Below are 27433 nucleotides of genomic sequence, written 5' to 3' on the forward strand. Positions count from 1 at the left end.
TAACCCTAGTTCCAATGTTCCTTGCATTCAACTACTATAAATTATACTTTGCTAATTTATACAACTTTTGGCAATTTGGCTTCACATTAAAGGGAAAAAATCTCAGGAAAGGACTCCCTAGGGCTGATTAAGCCCTCAAGTGACCAGCATGCATAGCTTTGACTGACCTGTCACTGTAAAGTTTTAGAAGGTGAAAGCAGACATCTTGAAGTGGTCTCTGTGGGTTTTCTTCCTCCTTTATCACACAGCCAGAGTCCTCCAGGTATGCAGGAAGTGGGGAGCAGGCATACCTGTCAGCCTCAGAGGAATTCTGAAGGGAAGAATTTGATAAAACAGTATACCAGCTGTGAGTATGTTTCACTAGATGTGATCATGTATTAATAACTTAGACACATGTATTAAGAATGATGACATCCTAATGCAATGTGTCAAGGATCTTAAGTGTATTTTGTGGTGACATGGTCCACCTGTCTTCAAGGGACTATCAAAGAGTTTGGATAGCTGTCATTAAACCTCATACCTTTCTTGTTACAATTCATTCTTTTTTTCTTGTCACAATTCTTATTACACTCAGTTTCTTTAGTGTTCTCTTTCTCCTGACAAATAATTCTGACAAATGATTTCAAAGATAATGACTGTGGACAGTAAGAAAAGAACTGAAAAAATGATGGTTTTAAAAACATTAATAGTGGCGCCTGGGTGGATCAGTTCGTTAAGCGTCTGACTCTTGGTTTCATCTGAGGTTATGGTCTCAGGGTTGTGGAAACGAGGCATGGAGCCTGCTTGGGGTTCTCTCTCTCCCTCTGACCCTCCCCCTACTACTCGTACTCTCTCTCTCTGAAGAAAAAAATAAATTAAAAAACCCCACATTAATAATACTTTTTTAAAAAAGATCTTATTTGGGGGAACCTGGATGGCTGAATCGGTTGAGCGTCTGCCTTGGGCTCAGGTCATGACCCCAGGGTCCTAGGATCAAGCCCCACACATCAGGCTCCCTGCTCAGCGGGGAGCCTGCTTCTCCCTCTTCCTCTGCCTGCCACTCTCTCTGCTTGTGCTCTCTTTCCCTCTCTCTCTGTCAAATAAATAAAATCTTTAAAAAGCATAAAAATAAAAAAGAATTTATTTATTAGACGGGGGCAGAGGGAGAGTATGAGTGCGAGGTGGGGGGAGCAGAGACAGAGGGAGAATCTCAAGCAGACTTCTCGTTGACCCAGAGTCTGATGCGTGGCTCCATCTCACGACCCTGAGACCACGACCTGAACTGAAACCAAGAGTCAGATGCTCAACCAACTGAGCCACCCAGGTGCCCCTCACAATAATAGTATTTTAACCTCAACACTGTCAAGGCATATGAATATGATATTTAGGGGCAAATTTTTCAGGCCTGCTAATTTGGACTATACCAGACTTGAGGTTGGGCTGTATCTCAGGGAATTCCCAAAGGAATAAGACAGCATTAGGAATAAAGAAAAACCCTCTCGTTTGGGGGCAGGAAAACAGCTTTAAGAAAGTCAACTGTGGAAACATCATATTAAATAAAACAGAAGCAGACACTTGGAGCAGTTTAAGAATAGCCCTGTCCAGAGGCAGGAGAAAAGAAAAGTTTCCCATCAGATTTCCTGGGTCCATTTCAATTTTATGGTACTTTCAAAAAAAGCAGTTACGAAAAAGTATTATGAAGTGTGACTTGATGTTTTTTTTTCTGCAGTACTTTTCTGGCAAAAACAGAACTCCCCCCAGTGACTCTTGGTTGGCTCTACTGGACATAAATACCTGAAATGCTTCTTCATACATGCTGAGTGCCCTGGAAATGGAGGCTGTTGGTGGAAGCAAATACCAAAGATGAACAGCCAGGGCGCGTTTCCAATCCAAAAATGAGCACACATTGATCTGCCTGTGCTCTGTGAGCTGCCATACCTGCAGGAGACAAAACTCGTCATCACAGCTATGTGTTACACATTATCTTGTTGCTGCCCAGATCTGCAAGTTACTCACTTATTCAAGTAACATTTTACTTCTTTTTTTAAAGTAATCTCTACACCCAACACGGGGCTCAAACTCCCGATCTTCAAGATCAAGAGTTGCACGCTCTACCAACTGAGCTAGCCAGGTGCCCCTATTCAAACAACATTTTAAATGAACTAGATCGGCAGTGTTAATGATCCAAATATAAAATACGCAGCTCCCCGGTGGCAGGTGAGAGGGCGGATTTAGACTACGGGTGCTCTGAGAAGAGATGAGAACCACAGAGAGTGAACAGGAGGTCTTCTTACTGTCTACACTTGCCATCTTCTAAAACTTTGAGCTGTGCATAAATTCTGACCAGCTATTTCATTTTTGGAAAGTGATATCAAGATGTCAATCAGGCAGGCAGCAAAAGAAAACGGGCTTAAAATAATTGTGGCATATCACCCATAAAATGAACAGAAGTGGCTATTAAAGAGTGGTGCTACACGACATGAAAAAATGTCCACATACAGTCAGTTAACTTGCAGAACTGCTGTGTATAACTGACTTTATTGGAATATGTACACACGTGTAAATATGCACACATACATGTTGATACAGACTTACAATAAGTCTGGAAAGAGACTACAAATTATTTACGTTGTTTACCACTAGGATAAGGGATATGGTGAATTTTAATATTTTAATTTCTATATGACCAGTTTTCGTTTACAATGTACCTGTTATACCTCTGTCATTTGAAAATACTTCCACTAAAATTTAAAAACAAGTTGTTTGGCTACGTGTCACAGTACCCAATTTACAAAGATAGCTCTTTCCCTTAACCTCAAGCCATCTTGAATTTATGAGAAAATGTATACAAGTGTATGAGAAAAGAGGAAAGTACCGGTTTTCCAGCCAACAAGGCGAAGATGCGCAGTCTCTCATCCTGGATGAAACAGTTAGCCTGGAGCTGCTGCCAGTCCACCAGCTGCATAGTAAGCAGCTCCCGGACTGACTGGCTACCCACCAGCTGGGATAAAAGGAGGGCAAGACGATGATCACCTACAACAGAAACAGTTCTCTGGTGATCACAAGGATTAACAGACTTGGGCAAACACCTGGGGGCATTATCTTATTTCTTCTAGTCCTCAGGAGGGAGAACTTTTACACTGTGACTCCTTTCTGCAGTGATGCCAAAATACTGACCAAGAACTTACCATTTTCTGCTTGGGTAGAAAATGTTCAAAGTAGTTTAACCTAAATTACATATAGACTGTATAGTGTACAGGGCTCAATGATAGATCTACTATTACTTCTGTGACCCTAGATAAGGTACTTCATCTGTAAAATGGAGCAAAGTATTATCTGATTCAAAGGTTTGTAGTGAAAACTGAGATCACATAATTGAAAACATGTCCCACTAGAATGGCACTGAGAAATGGCAAACTGAAACCTAGACAAAACACGGATGTGTGTGCTACAAAGAGAGTCACTGACTCTTTACTCTCACAGGTCTAATCATCTCTTTTACTAAAAATTTTTAAGTACAAAGGGCTGAGGCAATAAAAAGGTTTTAATTAACCAGAATGTGAGGGCATAGAAATTCCAGTTTATGCAAACTTCCAGTTAAGCTGTAAGTTAAGAGAAAAATGCTTTGTTTCAGCCCTTACTACAAACCTCCTAAAAGTCAAGTCCTTCTTTTATTTTTGTATATGGGTCAGTCTATATAAAGTACCATCTTGCCAAAACTGAGGCTCTCATCTCAAAAGTTTCCTTCACAAACTAGAGAGGCCTAGAGGAAAGAAATCATGCATCAGGAATACATCTGGAAATGTGCAGGACAAATGGTCTCTCTGTATACAGGTAATCAAAGCATGACTGGACTATGATTTATTCAGTAAGTGCTGTAACCCACTTGACCATGAGCTGCTAGTATTCTAGGTGAGTGATACTAAAAGGAAAAAAGAAAAGACTATTTCAGTGTATCTAGAGAACCCAAAAGAGAGGATTTATTGGCCAAGATGTTTAAATATCCTGGTCACTAGAAATGGTTGAGTTCAGAGCTTGATATAATACATTCATTAAGATTCTCTCTTTGCTGGGGCGCCTGGGTGGCACAGCGGTTAAGCGTCTGCCTTCGGCTCGGGGCGTGATCCCGGCGATCTGGGATTGAGCCCCACATCAGGCTCTTCCGCTATGAGCCTGCTTCTTCCTCTCCCACTCCCCCTGCTTGTGTTCCCTCTCTCGCTGGTTGTCTCTATCTCTGTCGAATAAATAAATAAAATCTTTAAAAAAAAAAAAAAAGATTCTCTCTTTGATTACACAACCAACCAATTGGCTTCTGCCAAACCTTGATTTTTCACACTTTCCCACTGATGAGGACATATACTGAGCAAATGGCAGGATTCTAGGGTACTTCCTCAAGTTAATTTTAGTGTATGGTACAAGGTAAGTATATAAATTAATCTTTTGCATATGAATATTCAACTACCTCAGCATTATCTGCTGAAAAGACTATCCTTTCCATATTTAAATTATCTTGGCACTTTTGTCAAAACTCAACTGACTACAAGTGGAAGGGTTTCATATTTGAAGTCTCATTTCTATTCTATTTTTCTATGTTCATCTTTATGCCAGTGTACCACATTGTCTTGACTGCTGCAGCTTTACAGAAGTTTTGAAATCAGGTAAGTGTTGAGTCCCCCGATTTAGTTCCTCTTTTCCAAAACCGTTTAGGTTTTTTACATTTCCAAATAAGGATCAGCCTATTAATTTCTCCAAAAATGCTTATTGTAGGCATTTTGATAGAAAACGCACTCATGTACAAATCAATTAACAACACAGAAATTCCCAATCTATTAGTTCTTAATCTGAATGGTTTTGTTCCCCAGGGAACATCTGACAATGTCTAGAGGTATTTTTTGGTTCTCCCAAATGAGGGTAAAGCCATCTTATGGGCAGAAGGCAGGGATGCTATTAAGTAACTTTCAATGCCCAGGACAGCCTCCACAACAAAAATTACCAGCCAAAAATGACAATAGTGCTAAAGCTGAGATGTATTCCATGAACGTGAAATGTGTTTCTTCGTTTATGTAGATCTTTATTTCCTCAGCACTGCTTTACAGTTACAGTACAAGTCTCATTTTTGTGACATTTATTCCTTAAGTATTTTATTCTTTCTGATGTTATTGTGAATGCAATTATTTTTCTAATTTCATTTTTGGATTGCCTGTTGCTAAGACATAGAAACACGACTGAATTTTGTATGCTAATCTTGAATCCTGAGACTCTGCTGAACTAGTTTATTTAGTTCCACTGCCTTTTCTGTGGATTCTTTAGGACTGAACTATGGACATACAGAATCATGCCATCTTTGAATAGAGACAATTTTACTTCTTCCTTCTTAATCTGTATGACTTTTGCTTCTTTTCCTTTCCTGATTACACTGGCTACAACATCCATTACAATGCTGTATAGAAATGGTGTTCCCAATCTTAGGGTGAAATTATTCAGTCTTTCAACATTATGATGTTAGCTGTGCGTTTTTTTGTACATTTGCTTGGACATCGGGGTAATAACGTCATCACAGAACAAGATGGGAAGTGCTCCCTCTATTTCCTGAAAGAGCTGTAGAGGATTGGTATTACTTCTTCAAAAATAGTGCTGGTTACCAGTGAAGACATCTGGACCTTGGCTTTTCTGAGTGAAGATTTTTAGTTACTAATTCAACCTCTTTACTTGTTATAGATCTATTTAGATTTTCTACTTTTTCTTGAGTCGGTTTTGGTAATTTGTATTTTCCTAGCAATTTGTCAATTTTATCTAAGTTGCTGAATCTGATGACACAGAATTTCTTACAGTAGTCCCTTTTCTGTAGGGTTAGTAGTGATGTTCTTTCTTTCATGCCTGTTTTTTGTAATTTGTGGTCTTCCCCCCCCACCCCCATGATCCGTGTAGTTAAAGGTTTATAAACTTTCTCACTCTTTTCAAAGAATGAATGTTTGGTGTAATTGATCACTGTTTTTATACATTGTCATTTTCCTTGATTTCTGTTCTAGTCTTTACTATTTCTTCTCTTCTTCTACCTTTAGGTTTAGTTCTCATTTTGCTATTTTCTTAAGGTAGAAGCTTAGGTTATTGATTTGAGGTCTTTCTTCTTGCTGGATAGATATAAGGAAACACTGATAGTGTTTAAGTATTTTACATTCTTGATTGTTTAGTTGTTCTATCAATTATTAAAAGTGGAGACAGTGGGGCGCCTGGGTGGCACAGCGGTTAAGCGTCTGCCTTCGGCTCAGGGCGTGATCCCGGCGTTATGGGATCGAGCCCCACATCAGGCTCCTCCGCTATGAGCCTGCTTCTTCCTCTCCCACTCCCCCTGCTTGTGTTCCCTCTCTCGCTGGCTGTCTCTATCTCTGTCAAATAAATAAATAAAATCTTTAAAAAAAAAAAAAGTGGAGACAGCGAAGCAAAAGTTTTTAGTAAGCTGAAAGGTAATGCCTTGCCAAAAGTTTAATCTTAAAGAAAAGAAAAAAAAGGGGGGGGAGTAGAGTCTGTGAACAAATAAATCTAAGGACCTGACTTCTGGCACTCCTTAAGATCTTCTGCTATACATATATGTGCTGGTGAGCATAACTTTATCTCTTTAATTTAATGATTCATAATCTTCTTAACTTTATAAAAGGCCAATCCTGAAGACAAATTCTCACTGTGCAAAAATATATGAAGATCACAAAAGGCTAACCATGTAGTGACAGTGGAATGCAACTGTCCACGTGTAGAAGTTCTTGATTCTAGCTTCTCCTATGATTTGTTCCTTACAATCCAAACTGGCCAAGTCCTCCAAAAATAAATTCAGTTGACAGCTCCAATTAGTTGGTTTCAGATAAGTTAGGTTTCAGTAACAAGGTTTGATCAGGGATCTCATTATACACACATAAACTGGACTATGCCATCTTTTTCTTATCAAGATCTGTCTGGACAGTTATTAAGTACTTGCTGAATGCCTCTCATTAGTGGAAGGGGAACTAAAAAAAGCTCAAATATATAATGGGAAGTCCTTAAAAAAAAAAAAAAGTAAATATCTCAGCCTGGAAATTAAATTTATAAACTTACCTAAATGAAATAAGTGAATTAACGCAAAATACCTATGTTTAAAAGGTTCAGAGTATTGCTTATAGTGGGAGGAAAAAAAGTCTAAATGTCAAAAAAGGAATTCACTAACATGGTACATTTGTAGATAAAAGAATACTAAGAAGCATTTGACTATAATATCTATATTAGAGAACATGAAAAGAACTCTCTCTCTCTCTCAATATATATATGTAGGTAGACAGCAGGGTACCATCTTTGAAAAGTTTACATGCATCTGTTGCTTTGTGTACACAAATCTTAATATACCTTGTACCTTACAAAGTAAACAGTCCAAATACAAGCTGTACATTGAAATGTATATAGTAAATACTAAAGGATTTAGGTGATTTGGGTTTATTGCTTTTTGCTTATCTGTATCTTCTAGTTTTACTACAAACGCATATGTAGCATACAAAATTAAAATAATTTTAATTAAGTAAACCTAATGCTTAGGTTCTAAAAAGAAAACTAGAAAACACAGTTCCTATTCTGAGGAACCAGCAATCTTCCTGAGAAGTCTATACTTAATTCAGGTTAGAAGACAAAGGCAAATCTACAATTAACGGGTAGGGACAACTAGTGAGTAGGATATAGAGGGGGGTGCAGAGAAGGACAATATGCCCTACCTGACTGCTGGGCCAGAGAGCAGGCCTCACTGATCCTCTTGCCTGTGAGGTAGCTGAAGACAGCCTCCACAGGCCTGTCTTTTCTGGTTAAGGAGACTTCCTCCTCAATTTGAGGTGCGGCAGTATGGGATAGCCAGCGAGAGAAAGTTCTTCTTCGCTCCAGAATCTGAATGTATTCACTAGGCTCATCCGGCTGGCTGTCAGGCTCCTTCAGATGGCCCCATAAGGCTTCACATAATGTCCATGTTAAGCTCCAGTGCTTCACAACTAAAGAAGGGACAGGAAAATAATGCCGACATGAAGTCAAAGTACATAGAGGACATCACTCTAATTGTGGCATAAAAATACATAAATTAATAAATACCCCAAACAACCACTCAAGTTGATTTCCCCTAAGCTGTCACCAGCTCACTCTGCTGTGTCTTACGAGTTCCAGAGGTATGTAGTATAACTGCTTGTTCATTCCATGTTCTTGTGGTACTTATATAACAAATGTGTATCTGTGCTCCTTAAAATAGGTTCTTCTAGTTGCATTATGGCTAATATAATCTCAAATGACAGAGAAAAGTCCTCCAATTTGATTTAATTCTGTTTACAAAATGCTTTAAGAAATATGAAGTGCTCTAAAAACTTGTGAGGCAGTCTTCTCTCCTGCGGTAGGCACAGCCTAACGTTTAGTGAGCCTAAATAACACTGCTGAAAGCACTTAAGAGTAAAGCCGACTCTAAACTACACGATGTAACTATACTGTAGTTACCATCTTCATTTTACAGATGAGGAAACTGAAGTACAGAGCATTAAGTAACTTGCTCAAAGTTAAAGGCAACATGTAGCAGAGCCAAGACTTGAACCCAAGTAATCCGAGTCCAACTCTACATTCCTAACTTCTATTCATATTGCTCCTCAGGAAGGAAAAACAAAACAGAAGCACTGTTTACCACTAAGCCAAATAACAAGTATACATTGGGAAAATGACGCACATGTTTGAAAAGAAGATGAGACAACTGAAGCAAACACAGAGAAATGAATATACACAACTCTCAAAATGTGTGGCATGGAACAGTTCAAAATAGTCGCCATTCTTCAATAATGTTGAAATATTATGAAACGTATAATATTGTGATTTTTCTACGATTTGAAAATAGTTAAGTTTCCAAAGTAGAAAAGCCCTTCATCAAATTACTAGTTTAGAAAACCATGTCACAATAGTAATAGAAAGGTATTGGAGAGGTTAGGAAGGGAAGTTTTGAACATAAACTGCTGGGAAGACCAAGTATGGAAGAATGCGAAGGATTTAGAAAAGCAAGAAGGAATAGCTTTTTCTCCCTATGTTCTCTGGGTGGCAAAAGGAATGCAATTTCAAAAATCCAAGGAATTTGGCTATAGTTCCTGTAAACAAGGACTTGTAAGTTAAAAGCCATAAGAGTAATTGTAAAAATGTTATCATTTCTCCTTCCTTGAGATTTTGCCCATTCCAACTCAACTGCAGACAAGGGTGAGCTCAGGCATCCACTCACTACATTGGCCTAAGGAAATCTGTCCTCCTATGAACACATGCTTCTACGGCAGTTCCTGAAACATCAAAGGTTAGACTACAAACAGTCCATACTCACTTTGTGCTTCCAAAAAGTCTCCTGATGCTTTCTTAACCCAATTTGCATAGTCATGAATGACAGCAACTCCTGGATTAGGGACAATGAGAGGACACAGCTCATCCACATGGACAGTGCTATGTTTTAATTTGAGCTCCAGAGGTATCTGGTATAACTGCAAGTCTTCATCTGGCTTCTTTTGTCGCAAACTGAGTTTTTCCAAGTGAACTTTGAATGGAGACTCAGTTAGGCTACAAGAGCAAATGACAAGACAGAAAATGAAGACAAGACAGGTGCTGGAATTTTCCTACAAACCTTTGTTCCTTTTTATGATTACACAGAGAGTGCAAAACATTACCCTGTGATTTTACAGAAATTGTGTTTCCTAATGTCAAACTATAATGAACTTATTTCCTATATAATGAGCAAGCAAGTTATCTGGTCCATGCATTCAGAATCCAAAGGCTTCTTAAAGCCAGGTTTTAAAAAGCATGTGAATCAATACAGTTCGTCTTGGAACTGGCTTCAACATGTATCTAGACACTATGAAATCCAAGGGCCAAAAGCCATTGTGGGATACTGATTTCTCAAATTACACTTAGTAAGGTATCAAAAGTCGTGAGGCTAAGCTTATAGATACTATAGAACTGACTCTAAATTAAGACGAGTACATAATCAATCTGGCCTTGATCCGATTTGAAGACTGGTATTAACAACTTTCAAAATATCATGACATCATGCATAACCTAGGTTTAGAATCAACATTACTAATTGTGAGGTTCAAGAGATGCTGTTGTTTTGTTTCAAAGTCAACTTTAAAAACTAAGCATCATAGGTAATCAGTCATTTAATCTGTAATAAAGATAGCACAAAATTGTTATACAGAGTAAATAGGAAAATGTTATATATTTTGCGCAAAACAACTGTATGCATACTATCTAACAACTACCAGAAACTATACATATATCTACATGAGATATATATATATACACATACACACACACACACACACATATATATGCACACTCATACACATACACATGCATAAAGTATACAGAACTGTAACCACACATATATAAATGTTAATGGTGGGGATTATGTAGTAATATATAACATAATACAGTTATCAGAGGTCATCTTTTTTTTTTTTAAAGTAAGCTCTACACCCAATGTGGGGCTTGAACTCATGAAGCCGAGATCAAGAGTTTTATGCTCTACTGACTGAACCAGCCAGGAGCCCCTATCAGATGTCATCTTATTTCCAAATACTTATGCATGGATTATACATAGTTTATACATTCACCTTACCAGGCCCAAGATACAGGAAATGTGCTTAGTTGAGAATATACCTTATATAGGAAAACACACACCACACACACACACACACACAAATATCTAAGTGAGAAAATAAGAAAAAAAGACGAATGTAACAAAAAGGATGAAAAAACCAAGGAATGCTGCAGCATCAGCTTTGGGTCTGTTACATTTCCAAATAAAGTTGAACCCCTGAGTATTATATACTCTTCATACCTTGATGATACAAATGGAGTTATCTTATTAATGTTTAGTTTTTAATTATACAAAGATCTTCTGCTACCTAAAGTTGTACTAAGAACATTTCTAGAAAGATCACAAAGCAGGGCCTTGACTTTGGTTCTCCTGACAATGAAAAGGTTTTTCTTACCTACCAAGTTGTCGTTCTCAAAAAGCATAAGGAAAATATGACTCACGATTTAACAGCTACTGGATTAGGCAGGAATCCATATTCCATAGAATCGGCAATCTGATGATTTTCCAGTTCATGAGAACCACTTAGCTGCTCTCCACTATTAGCAAGAGTCCAGTTGGGGCCCCAACCAACTCGAAATGAGCGTCCCATAAATAGGGCCATGTCCATCAAGAGCTTCCCCTTGCCATAGGTGACAGACTTTTCAAGAGGGACTAGGCCTGGTTGCCTGCGTGTACCCACGGTTTTCAACTGAACTTCAGGGGCTGGGCTGGGCACTGTAAACACAGAGGTCAGGGGTGGAGGGACAGACCAAGGGGATGTGGATGGGATATTCATCAAAGATGCTGCTCTGGGAGTACGACATTCTTGTACAGAGGCACTTGGTGAAAGAAAAGTTCCACTAGTAAACTTTGATTGTAGTAACCCACCAACTGAAACAGGGGGAAAAAAAGACTATTAGAAAATACAGTCTCTACTGCTTCTTGAACAGCAACAATCAGTGAGGTTGAAATTACAGTTTTACCAAACCAACTAAATCAGATATAGATGACAAGAAGCAAATCTGAGTCTGTGGAATACTCTTTCAACCAGGAAATCAAGGCAGGAGTTTTAGTGATGATGATGCCAACAACAATATTAACATTAATAACAAATACTACTTACTATTTTAAAAAAATAATTAAGCTCTTATCTGTGATTCGGTATAAGCCATTTGTATACACGGTTTCATTTCACTCTGCAATAACTTCAGAACGAACAACACTATTATCCTCATTTTATGGATGGGAAAACTGGGCTCAGAAAAGTGTTTAGTCCAAATCCACAAAGATACCTCTAGGGAAGTCTTGACACCAATGCTCATGCCCTCATCAGAATGCCAAATGTAACCATTTCTTAGTCCATAGAAAAAACTTAGTAAGATCAAAATTCAAATTGCTACCACTCAAATGCTCAATGCTAGACTCAATGAAACAAAAACCCACTGAGGCATCTTGAGCCCTTGAGAAGGACAGTTCTTATTACTACTGCCGGTTGTCTAATTCTGTTTAAAACAAGGAGTCAGTTACTGAAGTATGAGATTTTCATGTAGTGTCCATTACGGAAAAGGTTGTAGTGAATGTTTAATTGATGGCTCATTAGTTAAAATATTTTTAAAAAGGAAGTTAATAAGGGCACCTGAAAGAACTGAAAACTAAACACTTAAGTTTTTAAGGTAACATAAACAAATCTCTTCCTGGTAGTTCCTCTGGCATTCAAGATGTTTTGAGATTTGTTGACATCAATACTCTATCCCTAATCCCACAAGAAGAAAAACGGGAAAGCTTTAAAATCAAATATTACTTCCCTAAGAATCTGGGGAGGTTTAGGAAAAGGTAGAAATCTGACAAGTTTTGTGCATTTTAAGAGGCAATATTTGCCCCCAGAAGGCTATAAAATAAGGACAGCATGAGGACTGCACAAAGAGTACAGTGCAGGACAACCCACTCATTCCTCTAAAGTGTGATAAAAATTAGAAAATCTAAGCTTACTATCTAATCCACATTCATAAGCAAATAAAAACATAACCTCAACAAAACACAAATGCTTTGTTCTCCATACAACTTCTGCATCTACACCAATAAAGCTGATTATGGTTTTTTAAAACTGGCCCACTTAACATATTTATAAGAGTACATCTCCTCTTGGCATCCTATGTCACATGCCTTTAGGGGGATATTCGCTAGAGAAGTTGACCCAGCTTAGAAGAAGACAGGTGAAGAGCAGGACTTTACAGCTTTCTCGTAAAATAGCATCGGGTACAGTACCTAAAGAACGGGATTTTGATGAGTGGGATGCTGAAATGGGGAGTCTGGGAGAACAGATTTCTTGAGAAGTATCTGCTTTAGAAGGAAGGTGACTGAAGCGTTGATCCAGGACCATATCTACATCTTCTTCATCAGCAAGCAATGATGCTTTCATGATCTAAAAAGGCAATTATCTATAGAATGAATGTGCCCCCCAAATCCAAAGGCCATAAAAGAAAAATGCAGTCTCCAATAACTAATAAATTGCTCTGCCTGAAGGCTGTGTTCAGAGCTAGTATAATATTTGTGTGGCTTACTCAATTACACTGCATGTGCCTGAAGGGTAGAAATTATAGAATACACCTCTATGTTTCTAGAGTTTCGCTAAAGTCTGGCACACAGCAATTGCTCACCTGTTTACCGAGTGATTAACTTCAAACGTTAAGACAAAGGCTAAACTTATAATATGCGCAGGGGGAAGGTGAGACAGAGTCTAAAGAAACCTGTATCTACCAGGCTATTAAAAATACTTTGATGGAGCACTTTCTAGAGACTCAAAATTACCCTATGAAGGAAACAAAGCATATTTTATAGAGAAAAATCAGTGCTTGCAGATGTTAAATGACTTGCCTAAAGTCACATTGTAATAGTTGCAAAACCAGGATTAGAATCCAGGTCTTCTGAATCTCAATATAGCCTTTCCTTTCCTTGCCAGAATGGAAAAATGAGGCCCAAACATGGGTCATATTCTTTTTTCCTCACTCCAGTAACCGCCACACAATGCTCTTCAGTGAATAATCAAGGAAGAAGCCCCAGGTTATACAAGGGAGATAAAGATTAGTTTGGTTTCCTGTTGTAGTAAGGGTGGGTTAGGACTTCACCTGTAAGACATGTGGATTAATTCCCAGTGAAGATGCAATGTGTGTTGAGGCAGACACAGGTTCCTGATCCTCAGGCACGCTCTCTTCTAACATGGAATCCAAAACTGGCTCCTGGGTGATATCTACCATGTCACTGTCCAGTTCCACAACCCTCCCTAACTGCTCCACCTCTGGACTCTGGCTCTGTAGACAGCAGAAAGATCAGGGAAGCAGCATTAAATTACACCAAATAGACACAGAGCTTCTAGACCATATTTATTCAGAATATGATATAGCAACACTAGATCCTGCCAATTCTATGACAACGTGAGGTAGCATATTTGCTAAAAAGAATTTAACAGTAATTACCCCAAATCCCTCCTATACGTACTTGGGGTCCAAATACAGATTCATGAAATCACCCTTTGGTAATATCTTAAGGTCTGGTGTCTGGAACCTAAGCCCCATACTGAACAAATGGTGGTCTTCAGACAGATTATGCCTTACCTGATATAGCTAGCAAATAAAATGTTCTGATAGACACAGGGTGACTCTGCCCTCACACTGTCTTATAGCCAGAAGCCATCGGGAAAAGAGAGTAAAAGGTACAAATATCAAGTCTCCAGTAACTTTGCTTTTTTTTTTTTTTAACAAAAACAACTAGAAATAAATTTCCAGTTAACACAATTTGGGGTCTGGAATTTATTTTTTGGGTGACTGAATCCTAAAGGTTAGCTGGGCTCTACATGTGTAGTAGGCTAAGACATGAGGAATGTCTACTCTAATTTCCCAAAAGGAAAAGCAAAGTAATATTAGAAGCATTTTTTTTTTTTTAAATAAGCTCCACACCCAACATGGGGCTTGAACTCACGACCCTAAGATCAAGAGTTGCAGGCTTTACTGACTGAGCCAGCCAGGTGCTCCCCAGGAACAACTTTAATCTAGGAATAATTCCTTTATGTTCAAGTGCCAAGAGTTAAATTTACGTTTAAGCGGTTTTCAAGACATACCCATGACTAACAGTTTATGATTTGAAAAGGTAATAACTCAACCTGAAGCACACTGTAAAATAACTGGTTCAGTACAAATTAAGTATGTCCTAAACTTGCATATTACCCGGTAAAATGCTAAAGAGTGGCGAACCCAATTTATGAAACATTCTCAAAAAGTTTTACTAATTATTTTTCTTATCATGGTATCATCTGTAGATTATTAATCTTCCACAGTTTGGGGCTTATCTTCCTAAGAGGCCTATTTCATGCTGCTCCTCAAATGGATGCTATTATGTAACAGGTAGTTTTTAAAAATAATTTCATGATTACTTTGGCCAAAGAAACATCCATTAGTGTAACTTTTTCAACTTTAAGTATATTAAGCTATTATTCCCTTGCATTCCTTTAATAAATATCCTTACTATAAAATACCATTTAGTAAGGTATTAATACTCCTCCCATTTGTAACTAGAAAAATTAAGCTGTTGGATACATAGCAAATTGCCACTTAAGACATGAACAATCCCCAAGAACTGCTCTAACAAAATTGAAGGCTAGATAATAGTGAAAGGCAAAAATGATACTACTTTTTATCTACTGAAGAGGCTACCTTTATGCTAATTCTGGAAAAAAAGAAAATAAAAAGTAGCCGAGGTCACAATGCTCCCATTTTAATTACAGGAATTATGGGAACATTCTAACTCCAAAAGCTCCCTCATAAGTTAGTTTTTAACCAATTCACTTTCAGGAAAAGTTATCAAACTGACCCATATCCTCCGTGTCAACTTATCAGTCAGGATACCCTCCCTCTGTTGGGCTCCTATAACACCCTGTCTAAACCTGTTTTTTGATTCATCATAATATATTATGATTTCTTGCATATGCAGTATGTATTTGTCCCACCACATTGTCAGGGCTTGAAAACAGAGATTATGGCCTACTATTCTCTGTATCTATAACCAAGCACATTGTTAAAGCCAACATTCATCGAACATTTTGTCAATTCTACTGCCTAGAGTAGTGCGTGGCACACGCTATTAATATGAAGGAACAAGGAGAGGATGGGTGAAAGGAAAGGAAAAAAGGGGAGGATGGTTTCAACATACACTACTCAACAAAGAAATAACAGCAGAAAGAGATGTTCACATTTTGATGAAATCCTCCCATTTTGCCTTAAACAACTCAAGTACAGACCTAAGGGACCCAGTGTATTTTTAAGAAGTGTGCTAGGAATCAAGGTTTTATTCGCTCTACCCTCATGCATAGACTTTAAAGCTATGAGGTATCATGTAATAAGTGGATAAGGGGGAAGTGAATTACTATGAAACTATGAGGAGCTGGTAAGCTCCTAAGACCACCATTAGTGAATTGTGTTAAAGTATATCTAAGCAATTGCAATAAATTCCCCCAAAAGATGTCTGTGTACTTATTTTCAGAGAAATCTTGGGAGATCAGGTGCTTCTTCAAAGCCAGTCCTGGAAAGAAAAATAGACTAATAATAATAATAATAATAATAATAATAATAATAGAAAGGTGGCTCAGAAGGAATCAAACAAGTTTAAAAAAAAAACAAAAAGGAAGCCCTTGGGAAATCCATGGAAAAGTAAGGCAAATACTGGGAAAAACAGCCAAACAGAATATCCCTTACTGTAATCTCTTGAAGTAGATCTTATTTATGTTTAAAACCAGCACAGTACATTACAAATCCTAAGTACACAGACAATATCTGTAAAATGACTATCTCTTTAGATTTATGGAGGGTGAGGTTTCATGAGTGAAACTTCCAATGATTTTAGAAACCTTCACTTTCCATCTGAAGAGAATCTTCCTCATACAAACCAAGCTGCCAATACCCTAAAGATAAAGCATCTCTTAATCTACTACATGAAGTAATTCAAGTAGATAAATCATAACACCTTTTATTCAACAAAGGGTGAACACCCAATCCACACTCAAACAAATATTTAAATTCATACTGTTCCTCCCTCCAAATAATTTAATCTAGAGTAACTATTACTGTTGCCTGCTTCCAAAATAACTTGTTTTCTAACTGCAAAGAATGTTTTATATTAATTTGGCTCAAAAATTAGCCCTGTCAACATTACTATGTTGTCTGGAGAAAGTTCATGCCAGGGTTTCAAGGAACCACCAAACTGTGTATGTTTCTACACGTACATTCAGGGATATCACAAGTAGTATAGGACACTGCAACATTAATACCTGAAGCAAAAAGGCTTGTAGTATACATTTTATATATATGTGTAACATATATTAATTACATAAAAATATAAAATGTATATTTAACATATATATATTGACTTACTGGATACATTTAGATAGCTGCCGTTTTACTTTTAAAAAGTATACCCAAGATAAATTGGAATTTTCTTTTAAATCCTAATCTTTTTCCTTTAAAAATATTTTTGACTCATTTGAATGTACTCACCGAGTGAATAATGATAAGTTTCTGAGCAAGTCAACTAATCTGTCTCAATGATCCTGAACATAAGTTATAGTTCAGTAAGAGGTGGAGGAGGTAAAAAGCTATAGGTAAAGTCTCTGCCTGAATGCCATCTGAGGTCTTTCAGCAAATGGTTCTGAAGCCTGGCCATGTATTTTAATCACCTGGGGGAAAGCATTTAAAATATAAATATGCCTGAGCCCCATGCTGTTATCTATGGAACCAAAGGTCACCAAAGTAGTGTTGCAGTCAGCTGAAAACTGGATCTCAGATCAGTATTTTGGAAATAATGCTCTAACTACCAAATGTTTCTGCAACTGCTCTGATTCACCTGTGTAACGAAGGTTTTCCTGCCAACATTTTCTCTAACTTGAAAGGCATGATGTTTTCTGGTTGCTTAGATTTACCTCTTTAGGAAAAAACCAAATCTTATGAACGAACTACAAAGAGGGAAATGAGGATATTACATAAAAGGCAGCGGGATAAAGTGACCACTAAACAAAAATATAAATCTTCCTAATGCTTAAAAAACCCTCAACTCTCATACTCCAAGAACCTGAGATTGTGCACAGGAAAAAAAAAATGCCAGAGCAGACTGAAGGAACATCATGTCCCGAAATCAAGCTCCCCAGGGGGCCAGGTGACAGTGTAAAGATAGTTCATTCAGATGGCTCAAGTATTTTCCTCATGCCAAGTAAAATAAATGTAGGTCTTTGGTGCTTATAACTAAAAGCTATGCAACCACTAGCATTTCCTACCTGTCTCACTCAGGTCACTGGGCAATATGGAGGAAGACTCCTTCATTACTGCTCTAATACATTAGCCTAATACCTAAACAACTCTACCCATTTCTCCCATTTCTGCTTTCCCCAGCCAAAGACCACCTTCTTCTTAAATCAAAGGAGACATCTGAAAAAGATCCCACTCATCACTGTATTCTCTTTGCCCATTTTGATCCTTACCACATCTCTTCTTCCTACAACCTGTTTCTTCTGAAATATTTTGGTGCTCTTCAAAAAGTTTTTTAATGGGTTCTCACTTACTGAAGTGTCATCACAGAAATGTACAGTTATCCCTTACTGTTTGTATTCTGGAAATTAAACAGCCTAAAAAAAAATCACTGATTGTCAAGACACATTACATAAATTTGCTCTAGTCACAGATGAAGCTTTTCTTTCACAGCTGCATCTTTAGGATCTAACAATTACATTTATTAGCAGGAATGAAGGCTATCTGACTCTTATCCTAAGAAATACATATAATGTAAGATTAAAAAACACTCTGGAAAGAAAGGGATTATACAAAGTATATGATTCAGAAAAAAATGAACACGGAAAACTGGAAAACCAAATCCATTTACAGCATTTCTTTAGTTCAGAAGAGATTTCTTAGGGGTTTTATGCCATAAAGATTACAAACATAGAAGTCAATGTATATCCCATTTCCCACGTTTATCATGCCCTCCCTCACCTTATACGCGCAAATATGAACATACATACACAACAATCTTCAGAAAATGCCTCCCAAGAAATTATTTAATAAATCATAAAAATCGCACATTTCAGCAGCCATAAGAATTGTAGCACAAAAAATTCCAAAGGTCCTGCTTTTAGCAGCTGAGAGGTAGAGGATGCTTTACAAAGAAATTCTGTATTAAGTTCTCTTCCTTGAGGGAGTATGGCAGCAAAGAAAAAAAGATTTTGTAACTTGATTGATTATAAACAACATCCAAAGGAAAGTAAAACTCTTCATGAGCTGGCAGACTACCTGATATTTTAATTGCAAACCTTTCCCTACACGGACAAAAGGTTTATACTGGCTTAATAATACTGAAAGAGAATGACACAAGTAATTGCAATAAACAATACAGGCCCTCTCTCCCCAAACCAAATAATTCTTTTATATTCTAAAACCTGATCTATTTTCAGAAAGATTGTATTGTTAAAATACAAATATCAAGAGGTTACCTGAAGTATAAGCAAACAACTTGAGAAAAATGGAGTTAAAAAACCCTTGCAGAAAGCTAATTGAACTTTAAAAAAAACAGGAGGTAAAGAACAAGATTAAACTGCACATCAGGTAGGCAAGAAAGTAAGATTTACTTTGTATCAACCCACACAAGCAAAATGCTATCTTAAGTTGATCACTGAGCAGAGAATTCAGCAAGTCCAAATGAAAGAGAGGGAGGTGTTTAAGAATGACAATCTGTAGAAGGAATGATCCAAACAGCATGAGAATTCTTTAAATTTCTCAATTTAAAAACAGATGCCAGGACCACCTCATGCCCTCCCTCGTACTTGTCTCAATGTGATTGCCAATACATTTGTACTCTTCAAAGTTCCAGGGGTCATAAACAGCTTTGTACTAGCTGAATGACTTCCTTTCAACTTCTGTATCATGGATTCCATTCAAATTCACTGTTCTGTCTCTACCTGGGGTGGAGGTGCTGGCTTGCCATTAAGAGCCATCTGGAATGGGGTGGCCTGGCCTGCAGGAGGCAAGGGGGCAGTCTTCAACTTCTTTGTACTAGTTTTAGATGGCCGTTCCTCCTCCTCTTCATCAGAATCCTGAAGGCCATACTTAGAAAAATGGGAGACCTAAGGGAAGGAAGAATCCAACAAAATCAATTTTTTTTAAAGATTTTATTTTTAAGTAATATCTACACCCAGCGTGGGCCTCAAACTTAAAACCTCAAGATCAAGAGTTGCATGCTCTACCAAACTGAACCAGCCAGGTGCCCCAGAATCCAACAAAATCAATTTTAACAATTATATTTCTAAGAGCTTCCATAATACTTGCCCTTGTAATCATGCAGAATTAGCTTGTAAAAAAGAGAGCTATCAAAATATTTAAGGCATAATGAAATGTCATCTATCACATGTAAGTTTACCACTGTCCTTAGATTTAAATGTTTAGTACATGTACTAGTTGCTTGTACATAAATACTAACTTATTAATATAGGAAACCAAATCTAGAAAAGCCATTACTATTTTCACATCTATATATTGCCTAGTTGTTTCCTACCGACTTGTGTTAGACCTTCAACTACTTAAATAATCCAAGTGGCTTAGAAGAGAAAGAAACCATTAGGTTAAACCATCAAGGAAGGGAGGAAGTCAACATCTTCATCCCCAGAAATCTTTAAATGAATGACAACTGAGGAAGAGTTAATATCAAGAGACAAAAACTCTGCTTCATGCCTCTAATGATGCCATACATTGAAAAAACACTCCTTAGAAGTATCTCTAAATGCTCATAGGATGAAGTAGAGGATATGAATCATGAGCGTAACGTTTTTACTAGCTTCTTACTGTTCTGGGGTTTAACAAAGATGTGTAATCTGGTCTGTTCCCTAATTTGTTAAAAAAAAAAAAAAAGGAAGAATTTAAAAGAGGACCTCTTCTAACACATTTTGTCACTCTAGCCACAGTTTATAAGAACTAGGTTAAGTAACTATTATACCTTAAATACCCAAGAACCCGTTTCAGGACGGTACTCTTTGAATTGAGCTCCCTGTTTCCTTGAAACTGCTTCCAATCTGCCCTCGTAGTTGATATCAGCAAGTCGATCTGGGCTCTTTATTAAACAACGAGATGTTTTATCTGTTGGCCAAACTCCGTCCAGTGTAACTTCAGCCTTCCTGTAATGTACAACCACATAAAGTATAAATGTTCCATATTTAAGACCAGAAAGCCAAGTAGCATCTATATAAATAGCAAATAAAGGTACCTGTGTTACTCTGGAATTACTTTGCAGGTGTTTCATAAACTTGAGTCTTGCCTCCCAGGGCAGATAATCTCAAAAGCAAGGAATTACCCCCACCATCAACTAGCTCAGTATCTGGTTCAAGAGTCAAACTCCATTCATTTTAAACTACCATAGCACATCAATTATTTCCAATGAAATTTTAGTTAACACTTACACTATACAGCCTTGACCAAATTCAGTGCTAATAGTCCAATACTAAGACCTAAGTCTTAGTGAAGGTCTTAAAGTGCTATTGTACTTAAAAACATTAATAATAGCAGCAACTACCACTGATTAACAACAAATGCTTGCAGAATGAGATATCAGGAACACCATAATATTAACCATTAAGTAATGAGTGTGAAGATGATGATAACAGCAGTAATGTACACCTTCTAATATCAATATGTGAGTTCAAGGACTGTGTTCTTTTTTTTTTTTTTTAAAGACTTTATTTATTTATTCGACAGAGATAGAGACAGCCAGCGAGAGAGGGAACACAAGCAGGGGGAGTGGGAGAGGAAGAAGCAGGCTCATAGCAGAAGAGCCTGATGTGGGGCTCGATCCCAGATCGCCGGGATCACGCCCTGAGCCGAAGGCAGATGCTTAACTGCTGTGCCACCCAGGCGCCCCCAAGGACTGTGTTCTATTCATCCTGTATGCCTCGCACCTCGTACAGTGACTAGCACTTAATAATAGATGACTTTTTTCTTCTAACTTTTATTAAGTAATCTCTACCCCCAATGTGGGGCTTGAACTCACAATCCTGAGCTCCACCAACTGACTCAGCCAAGTGCCCCTAGATCGCGTTTTAAAAAATTGACCATAATTTAAATACAATGTTCAATAGTGACTTTTTTTTTTTTTAAAGATTTTATTTATTTGAGAGAAAGTGAGAGACAGAGCATGAGCTGAGGGGGAGAGGTGGAGAGAGAGGGAGAAGCAGACTCCCCACCGAGCAGGGAGCCAGATGGAGGGCTTGATCCTGGGACCCTGGGACCATGACGTGAGCCAAAGGCAGATGCTCAACTGAGCCACCCAGGCGCCCCTAATAGTGACTTACCATCAAAACTTACCATCTTAACCATTTCTAACTATACCATTCAGCAGTGTTAACTTATGTTCACACTGTTATACAACCAACCTCCAAAACTTACTCATCTTTAAAATTAAAACTCTATACCCATTAAAAAACTCCCTAACTTCCAGCCACTGGCAACCACTGTTCTACTATTTGTTTCTGTGACTCTGACTCTGCAAATGACCTTAAATAAGTGGAATCATACCATAGTCGACTTTTTATGACTAGCTTATTTCACTTAGCATGTCGTCAAGGTTCAGCCATGCTTTAACATGTCAGGACTTCCTTTTTACGGGTATATAATATTCCACTGTGTATAAAAACATATTTTGTTTATCCATTCATCTGTCAACGGATAGATATCTGGGTTGCTTCTACCTCTTGGCTATTATGAACGGTTGTATGAACATGGGTGCGTACATATTTCTTTGAGATCCTGCCTCCAATTCCTTTGGATATATACCCAGGATATATATCTATATATGGAGATATTTATATACATACCCTTCTTTCTATTCTTTTGGAATTGATGGATCATTTTTAATTTTCTGAGGAAACACCACATTCTTTTCCATAGTAACTATCATTTTACATTCCCACCAACAATATATACAAAGGTTTCGATTTCTTCACACTCTTGCAAAAACTTGTCTTTTTTGAAATTTGAAATTTTGAATTTCAAATGGGTGTGAGAGCTCACTGTGGTTTTGATTTGTATTTCCCTAATTATTAGTGATGTTGGGTATCTTTTCTCTCTCTTTTTAAAGATTTTAGAGAGAGAGAGAGAGCGAGCAAGCACCAGCAAGGGGAGGGACAGAGGGAGAGAGAATATCCACAAGCAGACTCCCTCCTGAGTGTAGAGCTGGAGCCGGGGCTCGATCCCAGGACCCTGAGATCATGACCTGAGCCAAAACCAAAAGTTGGCCACTTAACTGACGGAGCCACCCACGCACCATGATCATCTTTTCATATGCTTGTTGACCATCTGTATATTATCTCTGGAGAAATGTGCATTGAAGTCTTTTGCCAATTTTTAATTGTTTTTTTTGTATTTTTGTTGTTGAGCTGTGGTTCTTCATATTAACCCCATATCGGAAATATGATTTGTTAATATTTTCTCCCATTCTGTAGGCTGGCTTTTCATTCTGCTGTGTTCTTAGATGTCTTAGATTTCAATGTAGTCTAATTTGTTCACTTTTACTATTGTTGCCTATGCTTTTAGTGCTGTATCCAGGAAATCCTCATCAAAATATAATGACATGGGAAAAATAATGTCTCTTCAACAAGTGGTGTTGGGAAAACTGGACAGCCACATGCAAAAGAATAAAATTGGACCACTTCCTTACACCATACACAAAAATGAATTCAGAATGGATTAAAGAACTAAATGTGGGAACTGAAACCATAAAAATCCTAGACGAGAACACAAGCAATAACTTCTTTGACATGAGCTGTCGCAACTTCTTTCTAGGTATGTCTCCAGACGCAAAGGAAACAAAAAATAAACTATTGGGGCGACATCAAAATAAAAAGCTTCTTTCTGCACAACGAAGAAACAATCAACAAAACTAAAAGGCAACTTATAGAATGGGAGAAGATATCTGCAAAGTTATACCTGATAAGGAGATAGTATCTAAAATCTATGAAGAATTTATTAAACACCCAAATAAATATTCCAGTTAGGAAACGGGCAGAAGACGTGAATAGACATTTTTCCAGAGAGGACATACAAATGGCTAACAGACACATAAAAAGATGCTCAACATCACTGATCATCGGGGAAATACAAATCAAAACTACAAAGAGGTATCACCTCATACCTATCAGATATGGCTAAAATCAACAACACAAGAAACAACAGGTACTGGCAAGGATGGAAACTGGAAATCTCGTGCACTGTTGGTGGGAATGAAAACTGGTACAGCCACTATGGACAACAGTATAGAGGTTCCTCAAAGTTAAAAACAGAACTGGGGCGCCTGGGTGGCTCAGTCGTTGAGCGTCTGCCTTCGGCTCAGGGCATGATCCTGGAGGTCTGGGATCGAGCCCCGCATCAGGCTCCTCCGCGGGAAGCCTGCTTCTTCCTCTCCCACTCCCCCTGCTTGTGTTCCCTCTTTCGCTATCTCTCTCTCTCTGTCAAATAAATAAAATCTTAAAAAAAAAAAAAAAAAGTTAAAAACAGAACTACCCTTTGATTCAGCAATCACACTACCAGGTATTTACCCAAAGAATACAAAAATACTAATTCAAAGGGATACACGCACCCCGATGTTTACAGAGGCATTATCCACAATAGCCAAATTATGAAAACAGTCCAAGTGTCCATTGATTGATGAATCCATAAAGATGTGGTACACAAACACATACACCATGGAATATTACTCAACCATAAAAAAGAATGAAATCTTACCACTTGCAACTATATGGACCTAGAGAGTATACTGCTAAGCAATATCAGTCAGTCAGAGAAAGACAAATACTGTATGATTTCACTTATATGTGGAATTCAAGAAACCAAACAAGCAAATGGGGTGAGGGGAAGGGGAAAACCAAGAAACAGACTTAATAGAGGACAAAATGATGCTCACCAGAAGGGAGGTGTGTTGGGGATGGGTGAAATAGGTGATGGGGATTAAGGAGTGCACTTGTGATGAACACTGGGTGATGTATAAAGTGCTGAATCACTATACCGTACACCTGAAACTAAAAATACACTCTATATTTAAATAAAACCTTAAAAAAATACATATATACATACATACACACACATACACACACACACGATATCCATGGAACTTCCCCTACGTTTTATTCTAAGAATTTTGTACGTTTTAGGTTTTATGATTAGTGTTTGGTCCATTCTGAGTTCATTTTTCTGTGACATAAGAGTACAACTTCATTCTTCTCTATTTGATAAAGAGATTATCCTCTCCCCACTGTATGGTCGTGACTTCCTTGTCAAAAATCATTTAACTATGTATGTGAGGTCCCTTGAGATTCCGGATGGATTTTTCTATTTCTGCAAAAAACTGCTGCTGGCACCTTGATAAGGATTACATTAAATGTGTAGACTGCTTTGGGGTAGTATGGACATTTTAATAATTTAAAGTCTTCCAATCCATGAACATGGGATAACTTTCCACTTATTTGTCTTTTTTCACTTCCAGCTTTTGCCTACCTGGTTCAATTTATTTCCAAGTATTTTATTCTTTTTGATGCTATTTTAAATGGAACTTTTTTAACTTCCCTTTCAGATTGCTCATTGTCAGTATACAGAAACTCAACTGATTTTTGTGTGTTGATTTTGTATCCTGCTACCTTGCTGAATTTGTAACTATTTTTAGTGGAATCTTTAGGTTTTCTGCACATAATCATTTCATCTCTGAACAGAGATATTTTACTTCTTCCCTTCCAATCTGGATGATGCCTTTTATTTCTTTTCCTTGCTTAATTGCTCTGACTGGGGCTTCTAGTGTTATGCTGGAAAAAATGGCAAAGTGGGCATCCTTCTCTTATTTGTGATCTTGGAGGAAAAGCTTTCTTTCTTTCACCACTGAGTCTGATATTCTTTTGAAAATATGGACTCTATTAAGTTGAGGTAGTTTCCTTTTTTTAAATTTTATTATTATTTTTAATTAATCTCTACACCCAATGTGGGGCTTGAATTTAAAACCACAAGATCAAGAGTCATGCACTCTACCAACTAAGCCAGCCAGGCACACTGAAGTAGTTCCCTTCTATCTCTAGAAAGGGTGCTGTATTTTAGCAAATGCTGTTTCTGCATCAGTTGACATGATGTGTGATTTTCTTTAATTCTACAAATGTGATTTATTACATTGATCAATATTCATATGTTAAACCATCCCTGTGTTCCCGAGATAAATACTACTTGGTCATGGTGTATAATCCTTTCAATGTACTGCTGACATCTGCTTGCTGAAACAGTTAGCCTTTCAACAACGCAGGGGTTAGGGAAACCACCCCCTGCGCAGTTGAAAATCTGTGTATCTTGGACTCCCACAAAACTTAACTACTAATAGCCTACTGCAGACTGGAAGCCTTAAGGATAACATAAGTCAAATAATACATTACATGTATTATATATTGTATTTACAATAAAGTAAGCTAGAAAAAAAGAAAATGTAAGAAAATTCCAAGGAAAATACACTTAAGGTATTGTACTATAAAAAATCCATGTATGTGGACCACATAGTTCAAACCTGTGTGGTTCAAGGGTCAAATGTATTTTGAAGATATTTACGTCAGTACTCATCAAGGATACTGGTCTATAGTTTTATTTTCTTGTAATTTCTTTTTCTAGCTTTGGAATCAGGGTAATGCTGACTCCTTTTGAAGAGTCTGAGAACTGACACTAATTCTACAAATGTTTGGTAGAATTTACCACTAAAATCATCTGGTCAAAGGCTTTTGATGGGGAGGTGGAGGGGGCGGGTTATTACAATTCAATTTCCTTATTATAGGGCTATTCTAAATTTCTATTTCTTCATGATTCAATCTTGGTAGGTTGTGAACCTAAATTATTTTAACTATGGCCCTTTTATCTGTCCAAAGAGGTATCAGAAGCTACTTTCTCAAACAAATATAGAGAAAGAATTAAAAATGGTCGCAGCAGACATAAGGAAAAAAAAAAGTATTATTCAAATACATTTTTGGGGTGCCTGGGTGGCTCAGTGGGTTAAGCAACTGCCTTCGGTTCAGGTCATGATCCTGGAGTCCCAGGACTGAGTTCTGCATCAGGCTCCCCGCTTAGCGGGGAGTTGCTTCTCCCTCTTGACCCTCTCCCCTCTTGTGCTCTCTCAAAGAAATAAATAAAATCTTTAAAAAAATATATACATTTTTGGAAAATGATTCTTGGACCTGCTAATATTAAGAAAAAGGAGTCAAAAAGTCCTAGTGTAGCATTTATCATTTATACTTTCAAAATAGAGAAAAAATAATCACATACTGTATAGTAAGTCAAAAAAAACCACAAGATACAGAAAAATGTATATAATGTGAAAGGAATTTTGTGATTTAGCAGATTATTTTCTAAATATGTAAATAAATCCATACCTATTTAGCCCTTCACCCACAGGTGGTTTTTGGTTATCATCTAAGTAGACAATCACTTCTTTTCTTCGAATATGCACAATATCATCCAAATTTAGATTTGTCAAATTCACATCTCCTTCAAAATAGATTGAACCATAACCTACAAGTCAAAGCAAACAGTTAAAAACTCATCCTTTACAGAGGGCAAATAACCTATTTTATACTTCCAGTGACTAAATAATCAGAAGAAGCAAGCAACTTTAAACATTAACCAATATTTTATTTTTAAAATTTTTTTAAAGATTTCATTTTTAAGTGATCTCTACACATCGAACATGGGGCTTGAACTCAGAATCCCAAAAATTAAGAGTCACATGTCCCACCAACTGAGCCAGCCAGGCCGCCCTAAACATTCATCAATATTT

General features: G+C 37.5%; 1 protein-coding gene and 1 long non-coding RNA gene across 7 annotated transcripts in view; one reads left to right on the top strand and one right to left on the bottom strand.

Moving 5' to 3' along the window:
- The window catches only part of NUP98 (nucleoporin 98 and 96 precursor), a 114530-nt gene that overhangs the window by 18543 nt on the left and 68554 nt on the right, over positions 1-27433 (bottom strand). For all 6 annotated transcript variants that reach the window (XM_048217077.2, XM_026517980.4, XM_026517982.4 and 3 more), the window contains 11 exons: positions 27030-27168; positions 20591-20768; positions 19560-19724; positions 13696-13878; positions 12836-12992; positions 11032-11461; positions 9323-9552; positions 7710-7976; positions 2855-3012; positions 1774-1917; positions 168-310 (listed from right to left, as the gene is read on the bottom strand). In XM_048217077.2, the coding sequence (XP_048073034.1) occupies positions 168-310; positions 1774-1917; positions 2855-3012; positions 7710-7976; positions 9323-9552; positions 11032-11461; positions 12836-12992; positions 13696-13878; positions 19560-19724; positions 20591-20768; positions 27030-27168 (2194 nt within the window). The remainder of the gene's footprint in view (positions 1-167; positions 311-1773; positions 1918-2854; positions 3013-7709; positions 7977-9322; positions 9553-11031; positions 11462-12835; positions 12993-13695; positions 13879-19559; positions 19725-20590; positions 20769-27029; positions 27169-27433) is intronic.
- Positions 115-4254, top strand: LOC130544604 (uncharacterized). Its single transcript, XR_008961020.1, has 2 exons — positions 115-346; positions 1709-4254. It is a non-coding gene; the product is annotated as an uncharacterized LOC130544604 (long non-coding RNA).

Source organism: Ursus arctos, unplaced genomic scaffold, assembly GCF_023065955.2.
Source record: "Ursus arctos isolate Adak ecotype North America unplaced genomic scaffold, UrsArc2.0 scaffold_22, whole genome shotgun sequence".
Lineage (NCBI taxonomy): Eukaryota > Metazoa > Chordata > Mammalia > Carnivora > Ursidae > Ursus > Ursus arctos.